The 22298-nt window shown below is 32.4% G+C and overlaps 1 protein-coding gene across 1 annotated transcript in view; it reads right to left on the reverse strand.

Moving 5' to 3' along the window:
• The window catches only part of LOC124362411 (phosphatidylinositol 3,4,5-trisphosphate 3-phosphatase and dual-specificity protein phosphatase PTEN), a 45250-nt gene extending 29574 nt beyond the window's left edge, over positions 1-15676 (reverse strand). Inside the window, 6 exon segments of the mRNA XM_046816882.1 lie at positions 2415-2559; positions 7356-7638; positions 9425-9513; positions 9515-9555; positions 11323-11535; positions 15522-15676. Coding sequence (XP_046672838.1) covers positions 2415-2559; positions 7356-7638; positions 9425-9513; positions 9515-9555; positions 11323-11428 — 664 coding nt within the window. The 5' untranslated portion in view covers positions 11429-11535; positions 15522-15676.
• Positions 15677-22298: the final 6622 nt, after the last annotated feature.

The raw sequence follows: 22298 nt of genomic DNA on the forward strand, positions 1-22298 counted from the left end.
TTAATGTTTTTGTAATGCCTACAAAAATTAATCTTAATTGCCCTTCACAGATTGTATTTATTATTTTTTCAATATATTTAATATATTCCAGATAACGACAATATGCTGGGTGAAGTGAACTAATAAACTATAAAATCTAATAGTTACTAATGCATCACTACTTTTAAGTTAAAACGGTATCTTAAAACTGTTCTGCAAGTCAGAGAAGAACATTTGTACAGTATTTGAGAGAGTGTAATCTACTGTTATATTTAATAATACACATCTTAATAATTTGCAGCATTAGCACACAATGGTCTGCAAATGTAATAATAAACCAAAACGAGAGTCTTTAAGAGGCCAAGAAAAGTAAGGTAGATTCAGATTCTTTATTGAACATATTCTTGGAGAATAGAACAAAAGTAAAAAAATATTTGTGATACAAAATACGTTATAAAATAGTATTATAAAAAACATAGGTCTTTCAATGTTACATGAAGCAGACCAAGGCTTATAATTTCTATATGTACACTAAAAATATGCTTTTAGAGTACATTGATGAAACATATAATAAAATTATTGTTTAATATAGCATAGATAAAATTTTTTGAGATTTATGTAATAATTTTTATAACAATACTACATATTATTTTTTTATAAATATTAATACAATAAGAGTTGTTTTTAAATTTGAGACCAGAATGAAGGAATTTAGAAACAATGTGTTTATAAGACATAAGATTTGTATTGCCGTTGCTCATACATACAATGAAAAGGCCATTAATATAGTAATTGAACTTAGAATACATTTTTCTTACACACTAATGTTTAACATTTTTCTGACCAAAAGTAATAATTATTAGCTACTTAAAGTGAATAAAACTATTGAAAAACAACAAGTACAATTCAAATTTGCAATATTTGAGATAAACTATTCATTTAACCCTTCAAACTTTAAATTGCAACAGGTCTGAAAACTACTATCCCAAGGATAATGAAATTTTACTCTCCACAAAAGGAATGAATAATAAATAGTTTGTAGCGGCAAATAAAAAATGTATTTTATTCCCATTTTGTGCTATCGGCAGATCTGATATTTTATCAAAGCAAAAGTTAGTTATATCTCATCTCAAGCTTAAGATTTAATTTCTACGTAGCTTTTAGTAGTACCAACTACCCTGTGGCTACTTTTATTCCGGACTGGATAAGTGACTACTATTTAGAATTATCAGATAAACCTAAACAACAGTCAATGCTAAGTCTAGATATTAGATTCTATGTTTTGTTACATAGATGAATAAAGCCGTTCTTAATTTTAGAAAACCGAACATTGTTATTACAATTTCATTAAAAATAACATAAACCTCAACAGCATGAAAAAATAACTTCAAACAGATTTAATCTTGTTTTTGAATAAAAATATAATTGAATCATGGACACTTAACTCTTAGCGAGCCACAAATAAATAACCAAAACTACTCCTAAGAGCCATACACCTTAAAAATAAAAAAATTCCCACATACCAAAACCAATTTTTTTTTTATAATTCTTATAACATATCAGGTAAAAAAAACGACAAAATATTTTTGTTCACTCTTTATTGTTAATTTACAGCCAAAAAATGGTAAAATCATAATTTCACTGAAAATTTTTAATTTTGACATTCTATGTGTTCATATATAAAATTAACAATAGTTGAACACAATTATTGTTATATTTTACAAAAAGCAAGCATATAGTAATTTGTATTTAGAGAAAATATAAAGAATATAGTAAAAATTTATATATATACAAATTAAATAAAATCAATGAACTAAAAAAAAACTTGATAATAAAGCCCTACATCACGATAATAATACATAAACTACACTGCAAATTGATTAAAAATATTGATTAATATCAAAATTGAAAAGATAAATACACGGATCGAAAATGGAAGGGCGAATAAACATCTAATCTCACGGAAGGCTACAGGCGGACTGAGCGCGCATCAGTAGACGTCGTTGGCTCTGCGGGAGACTATGAACATCCGGCCACCCACTATTTTGTCGATCGAACAAGAGCCGTGACCTTCAAAATAGACACGAACGATTGTCTCTTGTTTAGATAAACATTGTTTGACAGTTTTTACTAAGTTTGTTACCCAGAAATGCTTTTAAATAATATTAAAATAAAAAATTAATTTTGTGTCAGTGGACGTCGTTGGCTTTTAGCGCTAGTTTAGGCATGACGTCTAGTAACGTCATTGGCTCGGTAAGGGTTAAATAATGTCTCAATCTCAATCTTCCAGAATCTTCTGATATTGATTGTGTGTGTAGTTAGTAACATATTTTGGCACACTGTTTATTCCTTTTGCCCACATCCTAAAATTTGATAAGAGCAGCTCAAGCTAGTCTAATAAATAGTCAGACTTGTAGTTGAGTAATATTACTCACTTCCCTGACCCCCGCTGAACTGGCTGGGCACAGGTTCCAGGAAGACATCGCGGATGGAGACCACCACTTGGTGGTAATCTAGATTCTCCTGCACTAGGGTGGCATAGTAGTCCACATACCTGCGCTGGCTGGGAATGGTTACACCCTACACAGAACATTCACAAGTTAAATAAATCTAGTAACAGACTTCTATGAGTACAGTTTATTTTCAAAGGCAAAGCTACCAATAATTAGACATGATAAGTTACCAGTATATTCTTACAATTTTCTTACAATTGTACGGAGTACAATATTATTAGTGTTGTGTAAATTTTATAATTCACGATTCCATTAGTTCTTCTAAAAAGAACTGGACTGAAAGATTTATTGTATAATGGTAGTTTCTTAGCTCAGAACATTTATCAACTGTGGCAAGTTGTTTTTTTTCTACAATACTTTTTTGTCCTTAATACCAATTTGAATACAACTCGAATTTTTTAAATTAAAATCCAATTTCATAATGAGTATTATGTAAGTGATATTATAATGTACTAATAATTTTCATGTATATAAGGGTGTGTCAAATATAAAAGGGAAAGTGCATGTCTCTGTGGAGCAGAGGATTATAATCAAGTTTTTGGCCAAGTAAGAGGTAGTAAGAGGAGCCCAACCGAAATCTTATGGTGCTATTGGACTATTGGCACAATATGAGGAAAATACCCTGTCAAGAACCAGTGTGTTTGCTTGGCATAAAGAATTTACTGAAGGTCATGTAAATGTTGCTCACGGATGAGTGTGTAAACAGTGAGGCATTCCAAAATCTCATTGAGGAAAATCAGCACATAACTCTCTTTGAAATTGTTAAGGAACTTAATACCAGTTAAAAGGAAGTGTCAACGGATCATGACAGAAGATTTGGGTTATCACAAAGTGTCTGCTAGGTGGCTTCCACGTCTGTTATCGGAAGATCACAAGTGACATCGATTGGAGAATCGCAGTGGTTCTTCAATTGATTCTGACAAAAAGGTGATACTTTTTCTAATCACATTGTTGTTTGTGATGAAAGTAGGGTGTATCATTACACAGTTCAATAAAAAAAATAGGAGTATGGAGTGGAAAAAGAGGGGTGAAAAGGCACTGGTGAAGGCAAAGACACACTTTTTCTGCTGGTAAGGTAATGGCAACAATTTTTACTTTATTGGCAAGATTTTTTTCTCCAAGACCAATACACAGTATTATTGTGAATGCCACAAAATTATCATTTCAAAGGAAAAGGGAGCAGCAATAGACAAGAAGTGTATTTTTTCTGCATGATGCCAGGTCACATCAAGAATAAAAATAAGGTAGGTAGGTATATCTACTTTTTTGTTTTGTAATGCAAGACAAAAATTGGTTGCATTAGGATAGAAACAACTGTAACACTCTATAGCTCAGACTTGTTACCTTGTGACTTTCACATTTTAACTTTATAAAGCAAGATATAATTTATTTATTTACTCTTAAGATTGTTTACTATTTTCGTGTCATTGTTTTTGTACTGAGCTAACAAGATTTAAGTAAAATCTTTGAGTTAAGGGTCATGAACACGATTGATAGTGAACATTTTCTTTAAAAATTATTTTAAAATTTGTATAGGACAACACAATGTGATTAGGTTAAAAATTCATGAATTTTTTGATCTTGTAAATTATAAGTGATTTATTAATCAAATGCAGCTATTAATTTTTATAAATAAAAAGCTACATAATTCATTCTATCTGATATTTTAACGGTACATAATTTCAGACAGGGACAAGTATTTTTAATTACCTACCATTATAAAATTTATTGTCAACAGTACCTACCCAAGTATTTAATCAACAATTTAAAAAGGTAAGAAAACAATATTTAGCTCCTTACTAAATTGGTTTGTTTACTGATAAATTTTAATAATATTTAAAAATCATTGAAGATAAGTAGTGGAGTATTTAACAATAGTAATAATGAAACTCCAATGCTTTAAAATGTTAAAAAAACTATAATTATTTTCAAGATCTTGAGATTGTAACAGATCAGTAGTATTAGGAATAATATTTGAAAAATTAATTGAAGGTTAATGGGAAACCATTGCAGATAGAAATCTTTGTTGTATCACCCTAGAGAATTGTTATTGGGCAGAAATCAATCTTTTAATTGCCTCATCTAAATATTGTTTATGCAGCCTAAGTAATAATAGAACAATGTTAGCACAAAACTAAATGGATTTTAATTCAAGCTAATTTGATTGAAAGCAGTGTAAAATAATTGAATTGGTTTTTATCTATCTATATATATAAATGCGAATGTTTGTTTGTATGTTCCGTTATAACTCTGGAACCAATGCACGAAACATCGTGAAATTTTGTACAGTGATTCTACACGTTCCTGGAAGTAACATAGGCATACTTTTAGAGAGGTATTTGGTCCAATTTTAACAGTTTATTTCATTAATTTTTTAATTATAAATTGTTGGTGTGTTTTATATTGGATCCGACAGACTGCGCTACGACACGTAATACAAAGCGAACTGATACTTAACAGCTGATAACACTTTCAGCTGAAGTTCATCAAAGAGGCAGAAACATTTGTTTACATTTAAAATTTAAAACATTATTATTGTAAAGTACTTGATCAGTAGTGTTTTTAAATTCAGATTGCACCAATGATCAATAAACTATTTAATTCAAAGAAAATACTATTAAACGCTATTATGAAAACAACCTCATTATACAAATCCGTGAATGTTTGCACATAAGGTAATCGAATTTGGTTACATCGAAGGTAAATGAAAAGAGCCGAAAGAAGACACTTTATGATCGAAACTTGGTTTCTTTGATACATTTTCTTGAAGGCACACTCCTAAAATAATACTGGAAATATCTTAGACAGAAAATTAATTTTAACAGACCGAATGTGATTCTTTATAACCTAATTAGTTTACCGAGATTCATCCGTATACAGTAACTGTTCTGAATAACTTATCAACACCTAGCAAAAACCACGAAAGATAGAGGCAGGAATATGATACATACCTTCATAATGCGCCCAAGAGGCTCACGAAAGAACGACTGTCAATTATCTCAGCAATGTTTAGAATGTGATAGAAAAAGAATAAGTGAATATAGTGTACTGTTTTCAACGGGAAATTGCGTGCGAAGCCGCGGGAAACTGCTAGTGACAAATAACCTTGATGTAGGCTGAATAAACTGATGACGAATAATAACATTCCCTTGTGAAATGAAGATTAAGTGACCACAGCCTAACACTTAAATAAAACCTTTGAACAAGGTCAATCTTCAATAAATTTATAATTTTGCAGAATTAAATTATTTAAAAAAATTATAAAGTATAATATAGAATAATAATTTAATATATGATGTAAATGATATATTTTGACAAGTGAATGTTATCTCTCATAATGTGTTAAATTTGGTATCAATAGGTTTGATAGGTCCATTAATTAGGGAAAGAGGAAATGTATAATAGATATTGACAATGGATGATGTTTTAAATTTTTTTTTAATTATATGCTATCAAAAAACCAAATAGTAGAAGTCTATGGAAATAAGATTTAATTAAAGAATCTGTACCCCAGATAAAAAAATGAAAGCTATAGTCAGCGATAAATGGACTTTGTTTCAATTCTAAATTTTGTGACACAACACTTAATAATTTGAACGTTAAAATATATTATAGTATATTATCACTCAAATAACTCAATAGTTGAAAACAAATAAAGAAGTAGATAAAATTTGTGGAATACATTATTATCATAAAAAACATATACAATTGACAAACATTTTATCATTCACTGAACATGTATTTAAATACATAACTCAGTACAAGATACTACTGAAGCTATACCACATGAAATGATGTTTGGTATGCAAAACTGACAACTTCTCGAATAAATTAAATTTTGACCAATTGAATAAAATTAACTTGCATGAGAAACTTTAATAAGCAAAGTAGAAAAAAGAAATAAAAATCATGATAAAATAAATCCAATTTAATACAAAGTAGGTGATAAAGTATTGATAAAAAAACCACAAATTGTCAAATGCACTGGATAAAAGATAAGAAATATTTCTTGCTTTATGAAGGTTATTATGTAGTTACAGATATATTGAAACATATGCATATGTATTAAATGATGTAGACAATACTGAAGTTTTTGGGAAAATATAAGAGAACTGAAGAGATTCATTGAATAAGAGTCCAGAGCTCTTAAAGTATGAATGGCTTGACTGATGCTGAATCAGATCATTTTATTTTTTTCAATTCTTTAAGGTGGTTAATAGACTGGCTATACTAAACAAGACATGCATTTTCATTTAGTAACAACACGACATACAAAGACACTTTGGTACTTGGGTATTATTCGGAATAACATTTTTTACAGAGAATCTTTTCCTTCATAAAAATTATGGTCTTAAAAATTACAGTTGTTACATTTTTTTTAGAGTTTTTAGAGAAAGACTTTGGCTTTCTTACAAGACAGTAAAATTAAAATAATAATTATTGTTGAAGGCCATTTCATGCTGAACACACTTCAGATGTAAATTATTCTGATATCTTTAAAAATGACTTAGCAATTAAATTTTCAGCAAACCCCATTCTTTCATTAAATTTGCCAAATTATCATTTTAAAAATGCCTGCCAAATAAAAATGTGGCTTCTAATTGATAATATACACAACCTTGACATTAAAATCTTTTAGGATTCAACCTCTTGAGTCTACTTTCATTTTCTCTTGAATCTTTTTTAATAACTGAAATATTTCTTCGATTCTTATTTTATAGAGATAAAATGTTCTTAAATACCTTTTCCTCAAATGAAATCCGGTACAACTGAATACTCCTGTTGACAAGAGTTAAAAACCACTTATTTATTAAAATATTCTTTAAAAAAATATGTTCAGTGTTGAAATATTGAACATATTACCTTTCTGTCTGTGGTTCGCTTTTGGCCGTAGAAGCTGAGAGCCTCATTAGCTGATTGGAACTGACGACTGTGCAGCATGTAACAACAGACCATAACTCCAGTCCGGCCCTTGCCTGCCTTGCAGTGGACTGCGGCAACATTCCGCTTATCCTTGGTCAGCCACTTGTGCACATCATCACAAAACGGACGGATCACTTCTATACGTGGTGGGTTGTGGTCATCGAAAGGATAATTCGCAACTCTTTGCTGAAATTTGTTCACATCATACGAACGCTCTGAGCATCTATAAGAATGTAATGAAAACGATTATTAGTAGAATATTACAAAATGGGGTACTTGAATTTCATCATAATTGAATTTGGATTTAGATAAACATTGTAGATAATTTGAGGTTAACATTAAAATGCTCACATACTATATGTGTCTGCTACTGTATGTACGTGATGTTGACAAAACAGATGAATGAAAACAGGCGTATATATATTTGTTTACGGTAACAGTTGATGATGTTGTTTTACTCTTAACAGATATTGAGACAGATCAGTAATTTTCCATACACATAACACTGTTAAGTGTTAAGCACAGTATTTAGAAGGGAGATTCAGACACACCAGCCACTATCGGAATATTTTCATGCAGGCTGCTCTAGTGAGGTACATAAAACAGGTAACAGCGTTGGGCACAGTATTTGAAGGGGGGATTCAGACAGACCAGCCATCATCAGAATATTTTTGTGTGGGCTGCTCTAGGGAGACGTTCACATAAAATTGGTGACAGTGTTGGGCACAGCATTTGAGGGGGGATTCAGACAGACCAGCCACCATCAAAATATTGTTGTGCGGGCTGCTCTAGGGAGACGTTCAAATAAAACAGGTAACAGTGTTGGGCACAGTATTTGAGGGGGGATTCAGACAGACCAGCCACCATCAGAATATTTTTGTGCGGGCTGCTCTAGGGAGACGTTCACATAAAATTGATGTCAGTGTTGGGCACAGTATTTAGAAGGGGATTGAGACACACCCCCTTTATTTTTAGTTCTTAGGGCTATGCTGCCACTGGTGTCCTATCCTCTAAGTTTTCCTGTTCACACGTCATCAAAACATCACTTACAAAATTAAATTCTTGACATATTTCAACCTCGCAGTGGATAGTCATCTTCAGTCATCAGATGTTGGTACAAAGGCCAACATATTTTCAGAATTTAATTTTGTAAGCAATATTTTAATGCAGTACGATCCAGAAAACTTAGATGATGGTGTTATAATTGAGGTGTATTTATAATTTAAAAACTATAAATATCTATAAAAAGATGTGTCACAATAAAATTGATTCTTTAAAAATGGGTCTTACTTATTTGGTGTTGAGAACCCTCAAGCACAATAATTGATATTTTCAATATGCCCCCACCAGTCTCTGTGGATTTAGTAAATGTGACAGACCTTGACACTTTTCTTGCTATCTTAGGAAAAGAAGCTTAAAAAATTGCACCTAGTCCTATAAGGACCTTTGTGCTGCTTCCGGAGTGACAAGATATTTTGGATGGAAAGGTTGGAAGTCTGTCAAACCTCCTGTCGAGATTCATGGGAGAAGTTTAGGGCACTACTCTAAAGTCATGTCCCTTAGAAGAAGAAGAAGAAGGCAGCTCTGAACCAGCCTCTTCGGTTAAAGCAAGCACAGGGTGGGACACCCTTATCTCTAGGCTTGCAAGAACCTTTGATTCTTAGGGAACAAACCCTATCAACTCCAACAGTCATCTCCAGCAGTAGACTAGACCTATCGAATTACGCTTGTGCCCCAGAATCTCGACATATGCGGTTAGTGATGTGCCACTCCTGGACATCCATAAGGTTGCTTAGATTTAGGTGACATATCGGTTTTTGCTGTACCCAGTGTGGGTTCAACTAGAGGGTATAAACCAGCCAGAAGTGAACCTGGGGGACCTATGAGTATACAGAGTACATACAGGAATGCTCATGTTAGACATGCAGGCCACCATTCCCATGTCTCTGTGGCTGGTATATACTGCTAATTAGCTCATCCTCTTATCTACCTAACCAAGTGTTACTTACAGATTGTAAATCTTGTAATGGTCCTTGTGTTTGGACTCCAGGAACTTTACAACATCATCTATGTGGTTACGGTAAACTCCTTCCAGCTTTTTCCGCAGGAAATCCCATCGCTATCAGGTTTTCCTGGATATCTATAGCTTTATGTTAAGGGAATACAGGTGCAAATGAATAAAACTTAGTAATCTGCATATGTAAACAATGTAGAAGTCATTCAATTCAGATAGGAAATTACTGGGCCACTGACAACAATACATCCCTTACATGGGTCCATCGAGCTTTCTTTCATCTTTTTCCAAAACTTAAGAGTTTGTCTACAGATTAATATATTATTTATTGTTGACATGTCACATACTACTAATCTCACTGCGCCTTCAAGCAAAGGTAACGTTAAGATTTTTCTAGCTATAGTACACAATGTTAACACTTTGGTTACCAAATGATGTAGTTCCAACATCATTCATCTTTAATCCATTGAGAAGGTATTTCTTGAGGCCTCTACACGACCAGTAGCAGCAATTAAATTGGGCAAAAATGTAAGACTTTAATTAAAGCTTTTATAAACAAAATCCATAAACTAAAGCAATAATGTTTTACCTTTGTCTTTACAGTAAAATCTTTATTTAATATACTAAATAGTAGTATATTAAATGAAGATTTTACTTACTATATATTAATAAGTTTTTAAATAAAGTTAATAATTTAAAAAATTTAATAGTTTGGTAAATATTTTTATATACATTTTTTAATTCTTGAAAACAAACATCTTTATAATTTTTTAGGTACTTACTAACTTTACCTAAAATATGACAAATGTTTAACCTAAATAAAAATGTTTATGCATATATCTAAAATAATCAGCTGACAAACAAAATAAAGGAAAATATTATGAGTAACGTATTTTTAAAATTTTGCCAGACATATACTTAAAACTTCTTGTTTCCTTTTTTTATTATTAACTGTTCACAAAATTATTTACAAATAATAAAAACATACTGTGCAACTGTAAAATAATCCAAATAACCTTCATCTTGACTTTCAAGTTATTCATCCTCCTACAAACCGTGAAACGGTTAACGGTTTTTGAGCATGAGAAATAATTATCATACACTTCCATCACTATCACTGATATCATAATTGCACTCATAATCATGACGAAACGTTCCAGCACACGTGGTAAATTCAGGGCTGCCAGTAATGAAACGAAATGTTCCTTTACTAAATTACTAAAGGAACCAGTAAAAGACCATGACAATGATATCTGTCAGATATTTTCTGAACTAGGAAGGCCCATAAATAGTGTGGCTAAACATAGACTACGTAACCAGCCTTTAGCTCGGCATTCAGTCCGGGACCACTCAGTACGTAATCAGCACGTATATCTCCCAAAATGAGTTACTAGCAAACATATTAACAAATTTTTTTATGGAAAGTAATTTGATGAAAATGATGACAAGCTATAGGAAAATGTTCTTAACTTGGTTAGTCAGGTGGCAGAATTCTTTGTTCCAATAGCTGGTGCCAAGGCTTCATGTTTAATATTTCCTAAAAGGTGAGGCTGATCCCATTTTAAACCCCATTCTGTCCGTCCCCATGGACCACTGTTAGTGTTACAATGTGTAACCAAAATTTTCTAAACTTGAAGATACCTAAATTATATGAAGTAACAACTGTTAATTATTTTTATTTAATATGAATACTGTGACTGCCCTTAATGTATGTATCAGGAATAGGCAAAGAGATATGTCAAATTATCCTGCACCTATCATTATCACATAAAATAACTTTACCCGTAACAGTCCAGTTATTGTTGTAAGTTTATGGAAGAATTCCAGAGGCAATAATAAACACTATCCACATTGAACTACACTAAATGTAATTTGTGTTTGGTAAAAGGATACAGGATAGGTCCAAATTGAACCCATCTTGCGTATAACGCTTTCGCCTCTTGCTCACCAACCCCTTTAGAGGGTTAGTCATCTTCATATTAGAAATGGTATTTGCCATTTTTCTGTACTTTTGGAGGCACTGGCTTCTTTCCTCAGCCAGTTCTGGTTTTCCCAATTCTTCCACACGAACATGGAGTGAACTGTTTGTATTTACTCTGTACCTTCCTGGACAAAGAAAAACCATTAACTGATTAATTCTAAGACTTTCTTAACAATCTGAATTGAAAATAATAGGTATAAACTTGATTTATTTTACAAACATTCATATATGTAGTATTTTTAAGTGTTAGAAATAAGTTCTGTTCCTTCTTCATTATTTTCTTGTGAAGAGTATTACTTAAACTGTAACGTAATTGACTTAATTGTTGAAACTCCCATGATTTTTTACCCACTTAAACTCCATCTTTATTACTATATTTATAATAGTGATTCTATATTTCAAATACTTTCTTTTAATGCAAATATTCAAGAGCCTTATAATTTTTAAGATGAAAGTATGTGAATGATAACAGAAATTAGTTTATAGATAACTCTGTACTAATAGCTCTACTCATTGTTTTTTTTTAACTTTACCTATGCTTTAGTATTAAAGAGTTTTAAGGAAAACGTTTTGAAGTGTTTTCATAGTACAGTATTTTTACAAGACAGTCTGAAGGATTTATTCTGTAAAGTAATGATTAAAGGTAAAAAAGAATTAATTGATCCCATCGATATATTTTGTTCAGTCCCCATGGATATTGGATATACAACTTCTCACACTGCAGATCCCCTGGAAGTCACTTGTCACACTTTAAGAGCCTGTTACAGTCTACTGGCAAGAACTTCTTTAAAATGGTAGTTTTTCTGGCTTCTCTTAAACTTTGGGAACAGGAAAAAACCTATCGGGCTCATCACAAAAAGGCTCTACAGTGGTTATGATTAATTTTGCAATCTCTATCCAGGTTAGAGAGGTGTTCAAAAAAAGGTGTGGCCTGAACCATTGTCATAGTTAAGCTCTCAGTGATTAGCAATCTCCAGTTACTTACGTATAATAGCTCTGCTTATATAGGAATCAAGACTTGTTTGTCAAAAGTGGCATTCCAGACATACAAATTGTTTGTGGACCTATTGCTGTTTGTAAAAAAAAGACAATTGACATTGTCAGTTTGGCACTTTGTTCCTGGGTTATACTAAGAGATCGTTCTTATTGTATTACACAAAAATGCTGGTTCACTTTCTACCTGCTCAAACAGCTCATAAGAAACGTTAACTCATATTTTTTCATAACTTAATACTTTTAGCATAAACTTTCATGTTGAAATTTTTAGGATTAATTTTGTAATTCCTACACATATTAAAATGTTCACCTATTACTGTAAACTGTTGGAATCCAGAACATTTTTATTTTGACCACATGTTTCCTGAAACCACTCATTAAAGGGCGTTTCGATGTCTTCAATCAGTATCAATCCGTTCTTGAATGCACTTAAAAAGCCATCCCAAGCCAATTTTGAAGTATCAGTCAAGTTAATGTAAAAAATAAACTGGCAAGGGGAAATTGCAGACCTTAATGATTTACAAAACACATTACTACATCAAATATACAAGATTTTAATCTACTTGTGCATATAATTTCCACTAAATATAAGTAATTTATCATGTTGAACAAAAATCTTTAGTATGCAGTTATTATAGAGGTTTGTCACCTAATTATCATTTTGACACTATTATTGTCATAATTGTTCTTCTAGATGCTTCTCCAGTTGCAAAACCGCAGGGTAGTCACTGGGAACTTTAATGTAATTATAGAATGTATTATGGTATGATATGAAACCCTGGATCTTTATATATAAATTTATGAATGTTTTAGTTAAAAAAAAGTAAAAATAGACACTGTGAAAGACCATATTACAACATATTTAATGCGTAGAAAATAGCTTAGTGCCATTTGAAAATGTTAATGCATCGATAATAGCTTAAAGCCAGTTGCAGGGTTAAAGTGAAATAATACAATGCTCTACTATTATACTAACCATTTTATCTCGCAAAACAAAAAAACAACAATATGCAAATTTAGGCCCTGAAAAAACTATATTGTTTACAGAGGCAAGACTAGTTGCATACTGAAGAGAAAAGTTCGTACACTAAACAGCTGACATCACACTAAACATTAAAGGCAGTTGACATCAGCCTATTTCATTATTTAATAGCCACATCTTGTACTTTTAGGATATTATTTACTTTAGCCATGTTAAGAGAAACTATGTGAAACCACTTTAACAATTCCTTAAAATGGTATAGGTAGTCTATCATTTTCAGAAAGAATTTTTAGGTGTTGAAAAACCATACATATGTATAAAACATATGTAACATATTTGAAATTTAGGTTGTCTCATATAGTCCATTAATATCTACGAGAGGAGAAGATAGAAAGGTTGTAAATAAAATATAATTTGTTTTTTGCTGCTTTTTTCAATTACAGTACTCTTTAACCATTTTCCTTTTGAAAACAAATATTTTTGTCAAAAAATTAAAGTAAATATTTACTGAAGTCTGTACCCTCTATGTCTATATTCAAACATACCATACATCTATGTGTGGATGACAGCTAATTGCCAGTACACAAACAAATTGTATTTTCCATACTTTGTATGAAAAACTATATATATAACAAAAACAATAAAATATAGAAGGAATATATATTGGGTTTGTAAATAATATTTCATTATTCTAATTTTGTATTTTCTATGTGCATTGCCACGTTTTTTTTGTACGTGCAGACATCACTACTCAGCAGTTAACAAATGATTACTAAATTTTGTTTATACTTTTATTTGTGTAGTTTTAAATAAATATATCATCCATAAGGAATGATGGTTTAAGTATTTTTAAATAGGATAATATGGTACTTTGGTATTATCCGGAGGTTGTATTCTAACTTTTTTTTGAAGAGTTTTTCTTACCAGAGATATACTTTATTTGACTTAGGCCTACTGTGAAAATGACATAGTTTTAGATCTGTTCTTGTCTTCTGCCTCCCAAAAGGAAGAGATGTCGGCGAGAAGAAGGGTACTGTGTACCTTGCTACATTTTATTAGGCTATATAAATAAACAAATATGTATTATAAATATAAAAAGTTAACGGGCGCTCACATGATCTGAGGTTGAATTTAGGTACTGCCTCAAGCAAAGTTTCACTCTCTTCGTTAGGTGTGCGGGGTGGCACTGACATTAATAAATATATGTATGGTTTGTCAGCGCCTAATAATTCTTTCTGAAAAACCTATACCATTTTAAGAAATGATAGTTGTTTTATATTGTTTCTGGTATCTAACGTGTCTAAAATAAATATTATTCTAAAAATATGTTTTAAAATAAATATAAACCACCTACTGTAATATATCAGTAGTTTACCATACTCATTAGGCTAACTAGCAACTTCTAAAATATTGTAAGTTTTGATAGAGTGGGTTTTGTAAAACCACATAGAGTTGGGCGTTTTGAAAGTCAACTGGGGCTAACTTAGATATAATTTTACCAGAAACAAACAAAACTGGTTCTAGTTTGGTTGATCCATAAAGTAAATCATGAATATGATTCTAATACAATGAAATTGATTCTCAATTCAGATAAATTTCCTCTAACTACTGAGTAATCAGTGATAATGGGTACATTTATAGAGCCATAAGCTATATATAGTCTTATTGATGTAATTTCAGAAAATGAATTTAGTGCTGTTAATACTTAAAAAGTCTGATATGAAGTCTCTCCATCCTAGTATCAAAATGGGTGCAATATTTCAAATAAATTACCTATAACATGATTATGGTCATAAATCTTGAGTTTGACCATCAGTAGGCCTAGTTACAAATTAACTTCTAACCTAGGTAAATCCTTCTGAGCCCTATTTGCCCAGTTAGGCCTAATTTCCAATATTTTATACCTTTGGAATACTTAGAAACTAAGTGCAAGTAAAGCCATATTTATTTGTAATAAATAACTAAGTATCTTATGATTTATAAATTAATGACATACAGAATAATGCAGTAAAACTTAGACCTGAAACAAGGGAAACTCTTTTTGAAAGAGAAGTAACAATTTTGAATGTTTAAAAACTGCACCAGTTTCACTCTTTACCCGTATTTTATTTATGTGTAAGCCTTGGAGCTTACCTCAGGTAACATTATTTGAAACACTGAACCACTTAGATTATGTTTTCACCCACAATTTACAGACAATAACCATCTTCTTTGTCCTCTCTCAGCTAGCTTCTGTCAGCCATATTGAATGCCTACCTACCATACAGACCCTACACACTCAGTAAAGTAGTACGGGATGTGTTTGTGTGCGTGCGCGCGTCGGCGCGTGTGTGTTTGTGTATACTTCACCAACACCACTTAGATAATATAACCTACGTGTAACCACGATCCCCTGATATAGTATAATAATCTGTTCTTTGTTAGGAATACAATTTCATTCAAAAGAATAAATATAGATTCATGTTAGTATATTATAATATGAAATATGAAATTGGACAAAATAGAATCTTCCAAGCAGACTAGTAATACTTGTTTATTTGTTTGCACAAATGATCCATAACAACTAGAAAATATTTTCCTTATTTTCTGTCATCTTACAAACTATTAATAATTTTATCCCTGATTTCAAACGGGAAATCAAAAACCTTTTTCAAGAACAAAACTCAAAAAACATATGTCAACAAGATATCAATTATACATCTAATGTTTTTCTATATTAAATTTACTGCACGTTATATTTTCACTGATGATTAAGCTTGTCTGCCTTTCTACCTGCCGCTTCAAAAAGAACAATAAATTTTCATCTTGTAATAGAGAAAATAAAACTATAATGAGCTACTATCGGGATTCAATTCTTCCAACAGTATCAAACATTCAAGAGAAAAGATTATTTAATAACTTAGCTATTGGTAAGCTATGTCAAAACTACTTGTTGAGCGGCAATAAAACATGCTTAGAAAATTCTATACTGAACAGTAACACATGATCTTTACATCCTTAGCTTTACAGATGTGTAGCATGATACTCAGGTTTTAGAAGGGGATCAATCTTCATTTTCTTTGGATGCTATAGTTTTTAATCTAGGGGTGAGTAAATTTCAATATAGAATAGATTGAAATTATTTTAATTTTTCACAAATCCGCCGACGACAATATGACTTGTGTCGGATATATTTTTGCGAACTATAACTAAGAGGACTTTAGTCCTGTCCTTAAAACTTAGCAGTTGCCATGCCTATGCCTATGGTGATAATAAAAATTACAATATATCAGGGTTCTGAAACTATCGAACATTTTCAATGGTATAAGATTTGCACTCTATGAGGAAATTCGTTTAATAGTAAGTACATTATAACTTATAACAATATCCTAGTGATCATTGAGGCTATTCCATTTGACCTGCTCGCTTTAGAAAGGAAGCGGGTATACGAGGGAAATGGAGCGATAACAAGGACCGAGACAAGACGAGTAAGTATCATGAAGGACTTGTAGGAACGGTGGACGGCCAGGCTAATCGGAGACTAACGGTTAACGGAAACACGGTGAGGAAAATTTCTATATAACCAAGTTTCTCGTTCGTTGAACGTTCCCGTTCATGATAGACAAGTTTGAAAGCTCGGAGTCCCTAAAGAGACGTGGAGCACGACGACACCAACTCAGTTTCTTCTTTTGCAAACGGTTGGAAAACGTAAAAATGGGGCTCAAAACTACCATAAGCCACGCCTCTGAACACTATTGTTCGATTCGGGAAGTTGCCTCTGACATACAGGCTTGAAACAGTGTCTCTGTATAATATGTAGACGGAGTGCTGAAAAACCAAGGCATTTAGAAGGTAATACAGCCTCGGTGTTGCCCAACCGACAGACTGATATTGCATGAGCTTTGTCGGATTAAGTAAGCACCCTCTTAAATTTGATCCATTCATTTAATGTAGAAGCCTCGATTAATTTTCTTTGAGAAATACGGTTTCCGGATTTTACCTTCATTCCAATCCATACGATGATCATTATATGATCATGATTATACAAGCAAATTTGACTTTATTGTTTGTCCATTTCTCATGATTTCTTTATGTACTTCTATTTTACTTGGATTACAATTTGAGATTTGAAGGCCTGGCGTACTTTTAAAAGGACATTAATTTGTACTTAAGTAAAACCCAAGTTTAATGTACACCTTTAAGTCACTAAGACCCAATGTCCTGCAAGAAGGACAACATTTTGTACTCAAGTAAAACCCAGGGAAATTTTGCACTTTGGAATAAGTTTTTTTTTAATAATTTCTTATTCAATAACCTACTTAGACACTATAAAAACAAAATTTAACAGTATATTTGATATATTTATACATTTTTGTATAGTCCTTTTAAAAGTACACCAGGTTTTCATTGGGTAAAATACAGGGTAGTGAAATCAAGAGACATTATTTTTTTAAACTTACCTTTATTTCATTTTAGTTTAATGAAACAGTTAAAAATTCAATTTAGTTAAAAAAAGGCTTAATATTTTTTAAATTAAAATATGGTCCCTGTTTCTTTGTGCTATTAAAAATAATGGACCTTACACTTGTACAATTCTCTGATGTTTTCTTTAAACACATAGTTACACTAGTTGTTTATAAGTTAAAAAGGGCTTAACATTGATGAAAGTTAAAAAAAAAAAACAGTTCCTTTGTGCTACTAAACATAAATGGACCTTACATTTGGTACACATTATCAATGTTTTCTTTGAATATTTGGAGTTTTTGTATCTCTGCTGTACTCCTGGCGTAATTTCAGGTAAGTGGTTCCCATGTGTCCTAAATCTCACACTTGGAAGTTCCTTGGGATTTCTTCCAGGTGTAACCTCTTCATCTGTGAGGTACTCTGAATCTTCACTGTCACTAAGAATAGAGTTTGATTCAATTAAATAATCTCCGTAATCCATCTTGTACTTTCTTAGTTGTGCCACTTTTTTTAATGGTATGTTTGACTTGATCTTGTCTTCTCGGTAGCAAAGCCAGGAATTGGATATGGCTAAATCAAACAGGTGCATTATTGTTCTAGTGGTCCACTTCCTTGTCCATTGTCTGGAAGAACAATATGATAGCATACGGTCTGCCATATCAACACCTCCCATATGTGTATTGTACGCCTTTATCACTTGAGGCTGAGGCACTGTAATGTACTTTTTTCTGTCTTTGACCACCTACGAACCATATTGACTGGTTCTTTTCCTTCATTGCTAGATAGCATCATAACTGACTTATTATCCTGCCACTTTACTACACATAACTTCTTATCTTCTCTCACTCTAACATCCATCACCTCTGCCCTCTTTTTTCATTTCTTTATCAGACTTTAAGGAATTGTTAGGCAAGTATCTTTTGTCTAGAGTTCCTGTGGATCTTAAACCATGAGCCAAAAGTTCATCAGCCAACTTGACTGTGCTGAAAAGCCTGTCAAAGTAAATTTTATGAGCGTCCAGGAACTAATGAGCGTGTCAAACATAGAACAGCACCCTCCATACTAGAAAACCCTGCAGCCTTTTCCTCTTGAAAAGAGTTTGAAGTTTACCAAATTCCAAAGTCGCAAACCACACCATTTGGGTTAGCAAGCACAAACGCTTTTAAACCTACAGGATTTGGTTTATTAGGAACATACTGTTTTAAATTTGGGGTAACGCCACTGAATGGCATCATCATTTCATTAATGCAGATGTGTTCCGCACGTTCCTGTTTTAAACATCCTTTCTGAATTTGATCTACCAAAGGCTGTATTTTCCACAAACGGTCTGCTTTTTTAGTTTCCTCTGAAATATCATCATCGTATACAACTTTTAAAGACCTTCTAATTATCAAATATTTCTCCCTTGGCATAGCATTAGCCACAAGAGGAACTTTCCATTTTTTCATCCAGTACATTATTAGTTATGGATATTGCACTGCAGCCATAACAAAAGACATCCCAAGCCATTTCTTAAAGTCTTGTAATGTTGACAGAGATTTACCTGAATGTTTTACAAAAGTTTGATTTGTTTTATCAACCATTAATTGAAGAATTTCATCATCCAAATACTGTTCGATATACTTGCAAGCATCTCATCCAATAGACTCTACTGGAACATAATTTGGTGACAACAAATTCAGAGGTTCTGGAAGAAAATGATCTTCTTTCCAATTAAAAGTCGCAATTTTCGACTTCTTTCTAGGTGGCGGTTGGTCTGAGGTCCTTTTCGTCTTCCTCGCACCGCAAGATTTTTGGCTCATCTGGAACAATAAAACCACAAATTGTTCTAGACTGTTTATATATTTTATGATAGACTAAAATTTACACTGTATATAAATAATTCTTTTCTTGGAAAACAGTTATATTAATTTTAGTTTGAAGTTTATTTTGGAACAAAACTAGGCTACTGTTATTCATAGCTTAGCAATTAGTGTTTTTAAACCCCCTCTCAGTTATTACCTTGGTATTGTCATGATTGGAAGTCGATGGTTGGTCCATGTTGTCATCACTGTCGTCAATATTGTGTGAATCAGGGACATAATCGGGATCTTCATCTGTGTCGTCACTGACATTTCCAAGATCTATTACTGGTTGGTTTAGAATGTCCCTCACCAAATCAGTATCTTGGTCATCATCTTCCGAAACATCCATGTCGGAGTCATCAAGCTGGTTGATGGTGTTCATAATTTCTGCATTTACTGGAACAATTAAATTATGTTATCCATGGCTGTAAAACAGTTTTTTGTAACTTTAAATAAGAGCAAAAACTTCATAGGCCTAAATGTTCATCCTTTTTTGAAGTTAAATTAATGTGTAAAACAGGTAAATTTATTAAAAATTGTCTATTTTCCTAAAAAGTGTCAAGAATTACAGGAAACACATCTTTATGAAATGTGTAGTCACTTAAGCCTGGTGTCCATATATTAGGACAATCCATTTTTGAGATAAAAAAAGAGTTTAAAACCCAATGTACTTTTATAAGGACACTTCTTTTTAATGATAAAAACCAGTCTTTTACAGTAGATTTTCAATGGGTTTCAACTTGTATATACTAGCTATATATATTATACTGCAAGTTTCTAATGAGAAAGTATTAACAATCAATATTTTTAAATACTTACAATGATGTTGAAAATCAAGCCTCCGCTTCCTTGGTGAAGCCATCTTTCTGGAGGTTATGTTTATGGCTAAACTAGCCAGCTAACTGAACACACATGTGATGACTGACATCCTAAAAAAACAACGTCAGCAAAGTTGCCAACCGTAACATACAAATATTTCCTTCTTGGTAAAACAAATCCCTAAAACTCTGTCCTTCTAAAAGGACATTAGGTTTTAACTTGAAAAATGTCTAAAAATCCCTGGGTCTTACCGAAGTAGAAATATTTGTACTTTTAAAAGAACATCAGGTTTTTGCTTAAACATTTTAATTTTTCCCTTGGGTACTAATCGTACTACTTAGTAGCCACAGCTAAAAGTAATGAATTAAAATATTCCATTTTGTAATCTGAGCACAAAACTTCCAATACATTTTGTAATTAATTATTTTAAATTTATTTTTCATGAATGTTCAAGGAGTACTCGCCCTGCCTTGTCATAGGAGGGTGATTCATGAAGTTCTCCCCCCACTTCTACAGCACATTGTACTAGTAAAAATAATGAAAAAAATGTTATATAAACATAGGTCCGAAAACGCTTCGTTAGCGAGTTACAGCTAGCGAAAGATTTCGCCTGAATTCCTGGGTAAAGAGTAAAATAAAGCCATACTGAACTTTTGGAAAGGTTAATTAAGTAAGAAATATCGTGGATTCTTATGTATTTTTACCTGATAAAGCTAATAAAATAGGTTTCAGAACTGTACCTGTAGTAGTTTTTGAGGGATTCAGGGTTAAATGCAAAAAATTAGGGCACGAATCAATGTTTTTTTAAGTTTGATGTACAATAACTTTGTTAAATTGGTAATAAATACATAAAATCAACAAACATTAATTGTAGAGAATTTAATTCTGAGAAAATTGATATAATCAAAGTCTAAAATAAAACAGAAATAAGTACCAAAAAATCGATTTTATTCAGTATAATACATTACTAGTTTTAAGCAAAATTAATCAGGTTGGGCCAACCGTACGCACCTTTTTATAATAGATGTTCGAAAATGAGGCCATCATTATCAATACATTTTGCAGCACGTTTGTGTATTGCTTTTGTTGCGTTTCTTAATTTTTCAGGACTTCCCTGTATCTACACAGCCGAATCCATAATACGGGCAATTAATTCATCACGAGAATTCACTTTTGTCTTGTATACAATGTCTTTCATCCATCCCCAGATGCAATAATCCAATGGAGATAGATCTGGTGATCTTGGTGGCCAAGGGTGAGGCCCTCCACGACCAATCCAGTGTCCAGGAAATTGATGATTTAAGTAAGCAGAAACGGCACGTGAAAAGTGGGGAGGTGCTCCGTCATGCTGGAAGTACAAATTTTGTCTGAGATGTAAAGGAACATTCTCTAACAGCTGCGGCAACTCTTCTTGAAGGAAATGCAAATAGAAGTCAGCATTTAGGCATCCAGGTAATATGAAAGGTCCAATCAGCCGATTGTGCAAAAGGCCACACCAGACATTGACGCTAAATCGGTGTTGAAAGTTCTGTTCCACTACCTCATGTGGATTTTCTTCTGCCCATGAGTGTTCATTGTGCAAGTTATTGACACCATCCCGAGTGAATTGTGCCTCATCCGTAAACAAAATACGCTTGTAGAGTTGATTATTAATATTCAAAAAGTTGCAAAACTCCAAGCGAAGCGGACCATCCCCTAGCTGTAGATGTTGAACCTTTTATTTATGAAACAGATAAAATTTGTTTCGATTAAGTGACCTCCACACCGTTGACTGCGAAACTCCTATCCGCCTAGAAATACGTCG

Source organism: Homalodisca vitripennis, chromosome 5, assembly GCF_021130785.1.
Source record: "Homalodisca vitripennis isolate AUS2020 chromosome 5, UT_GWSS_2.1, whole genome shotgun sequence".
Classification (NCBI taxonomy): domain Eukaryota; kingdom Metazoa; phylum Arthropoda; class Insecta; order Hemiptera; family Cicadellidae; genus Homalodisca; species Homalodisca vitripennis.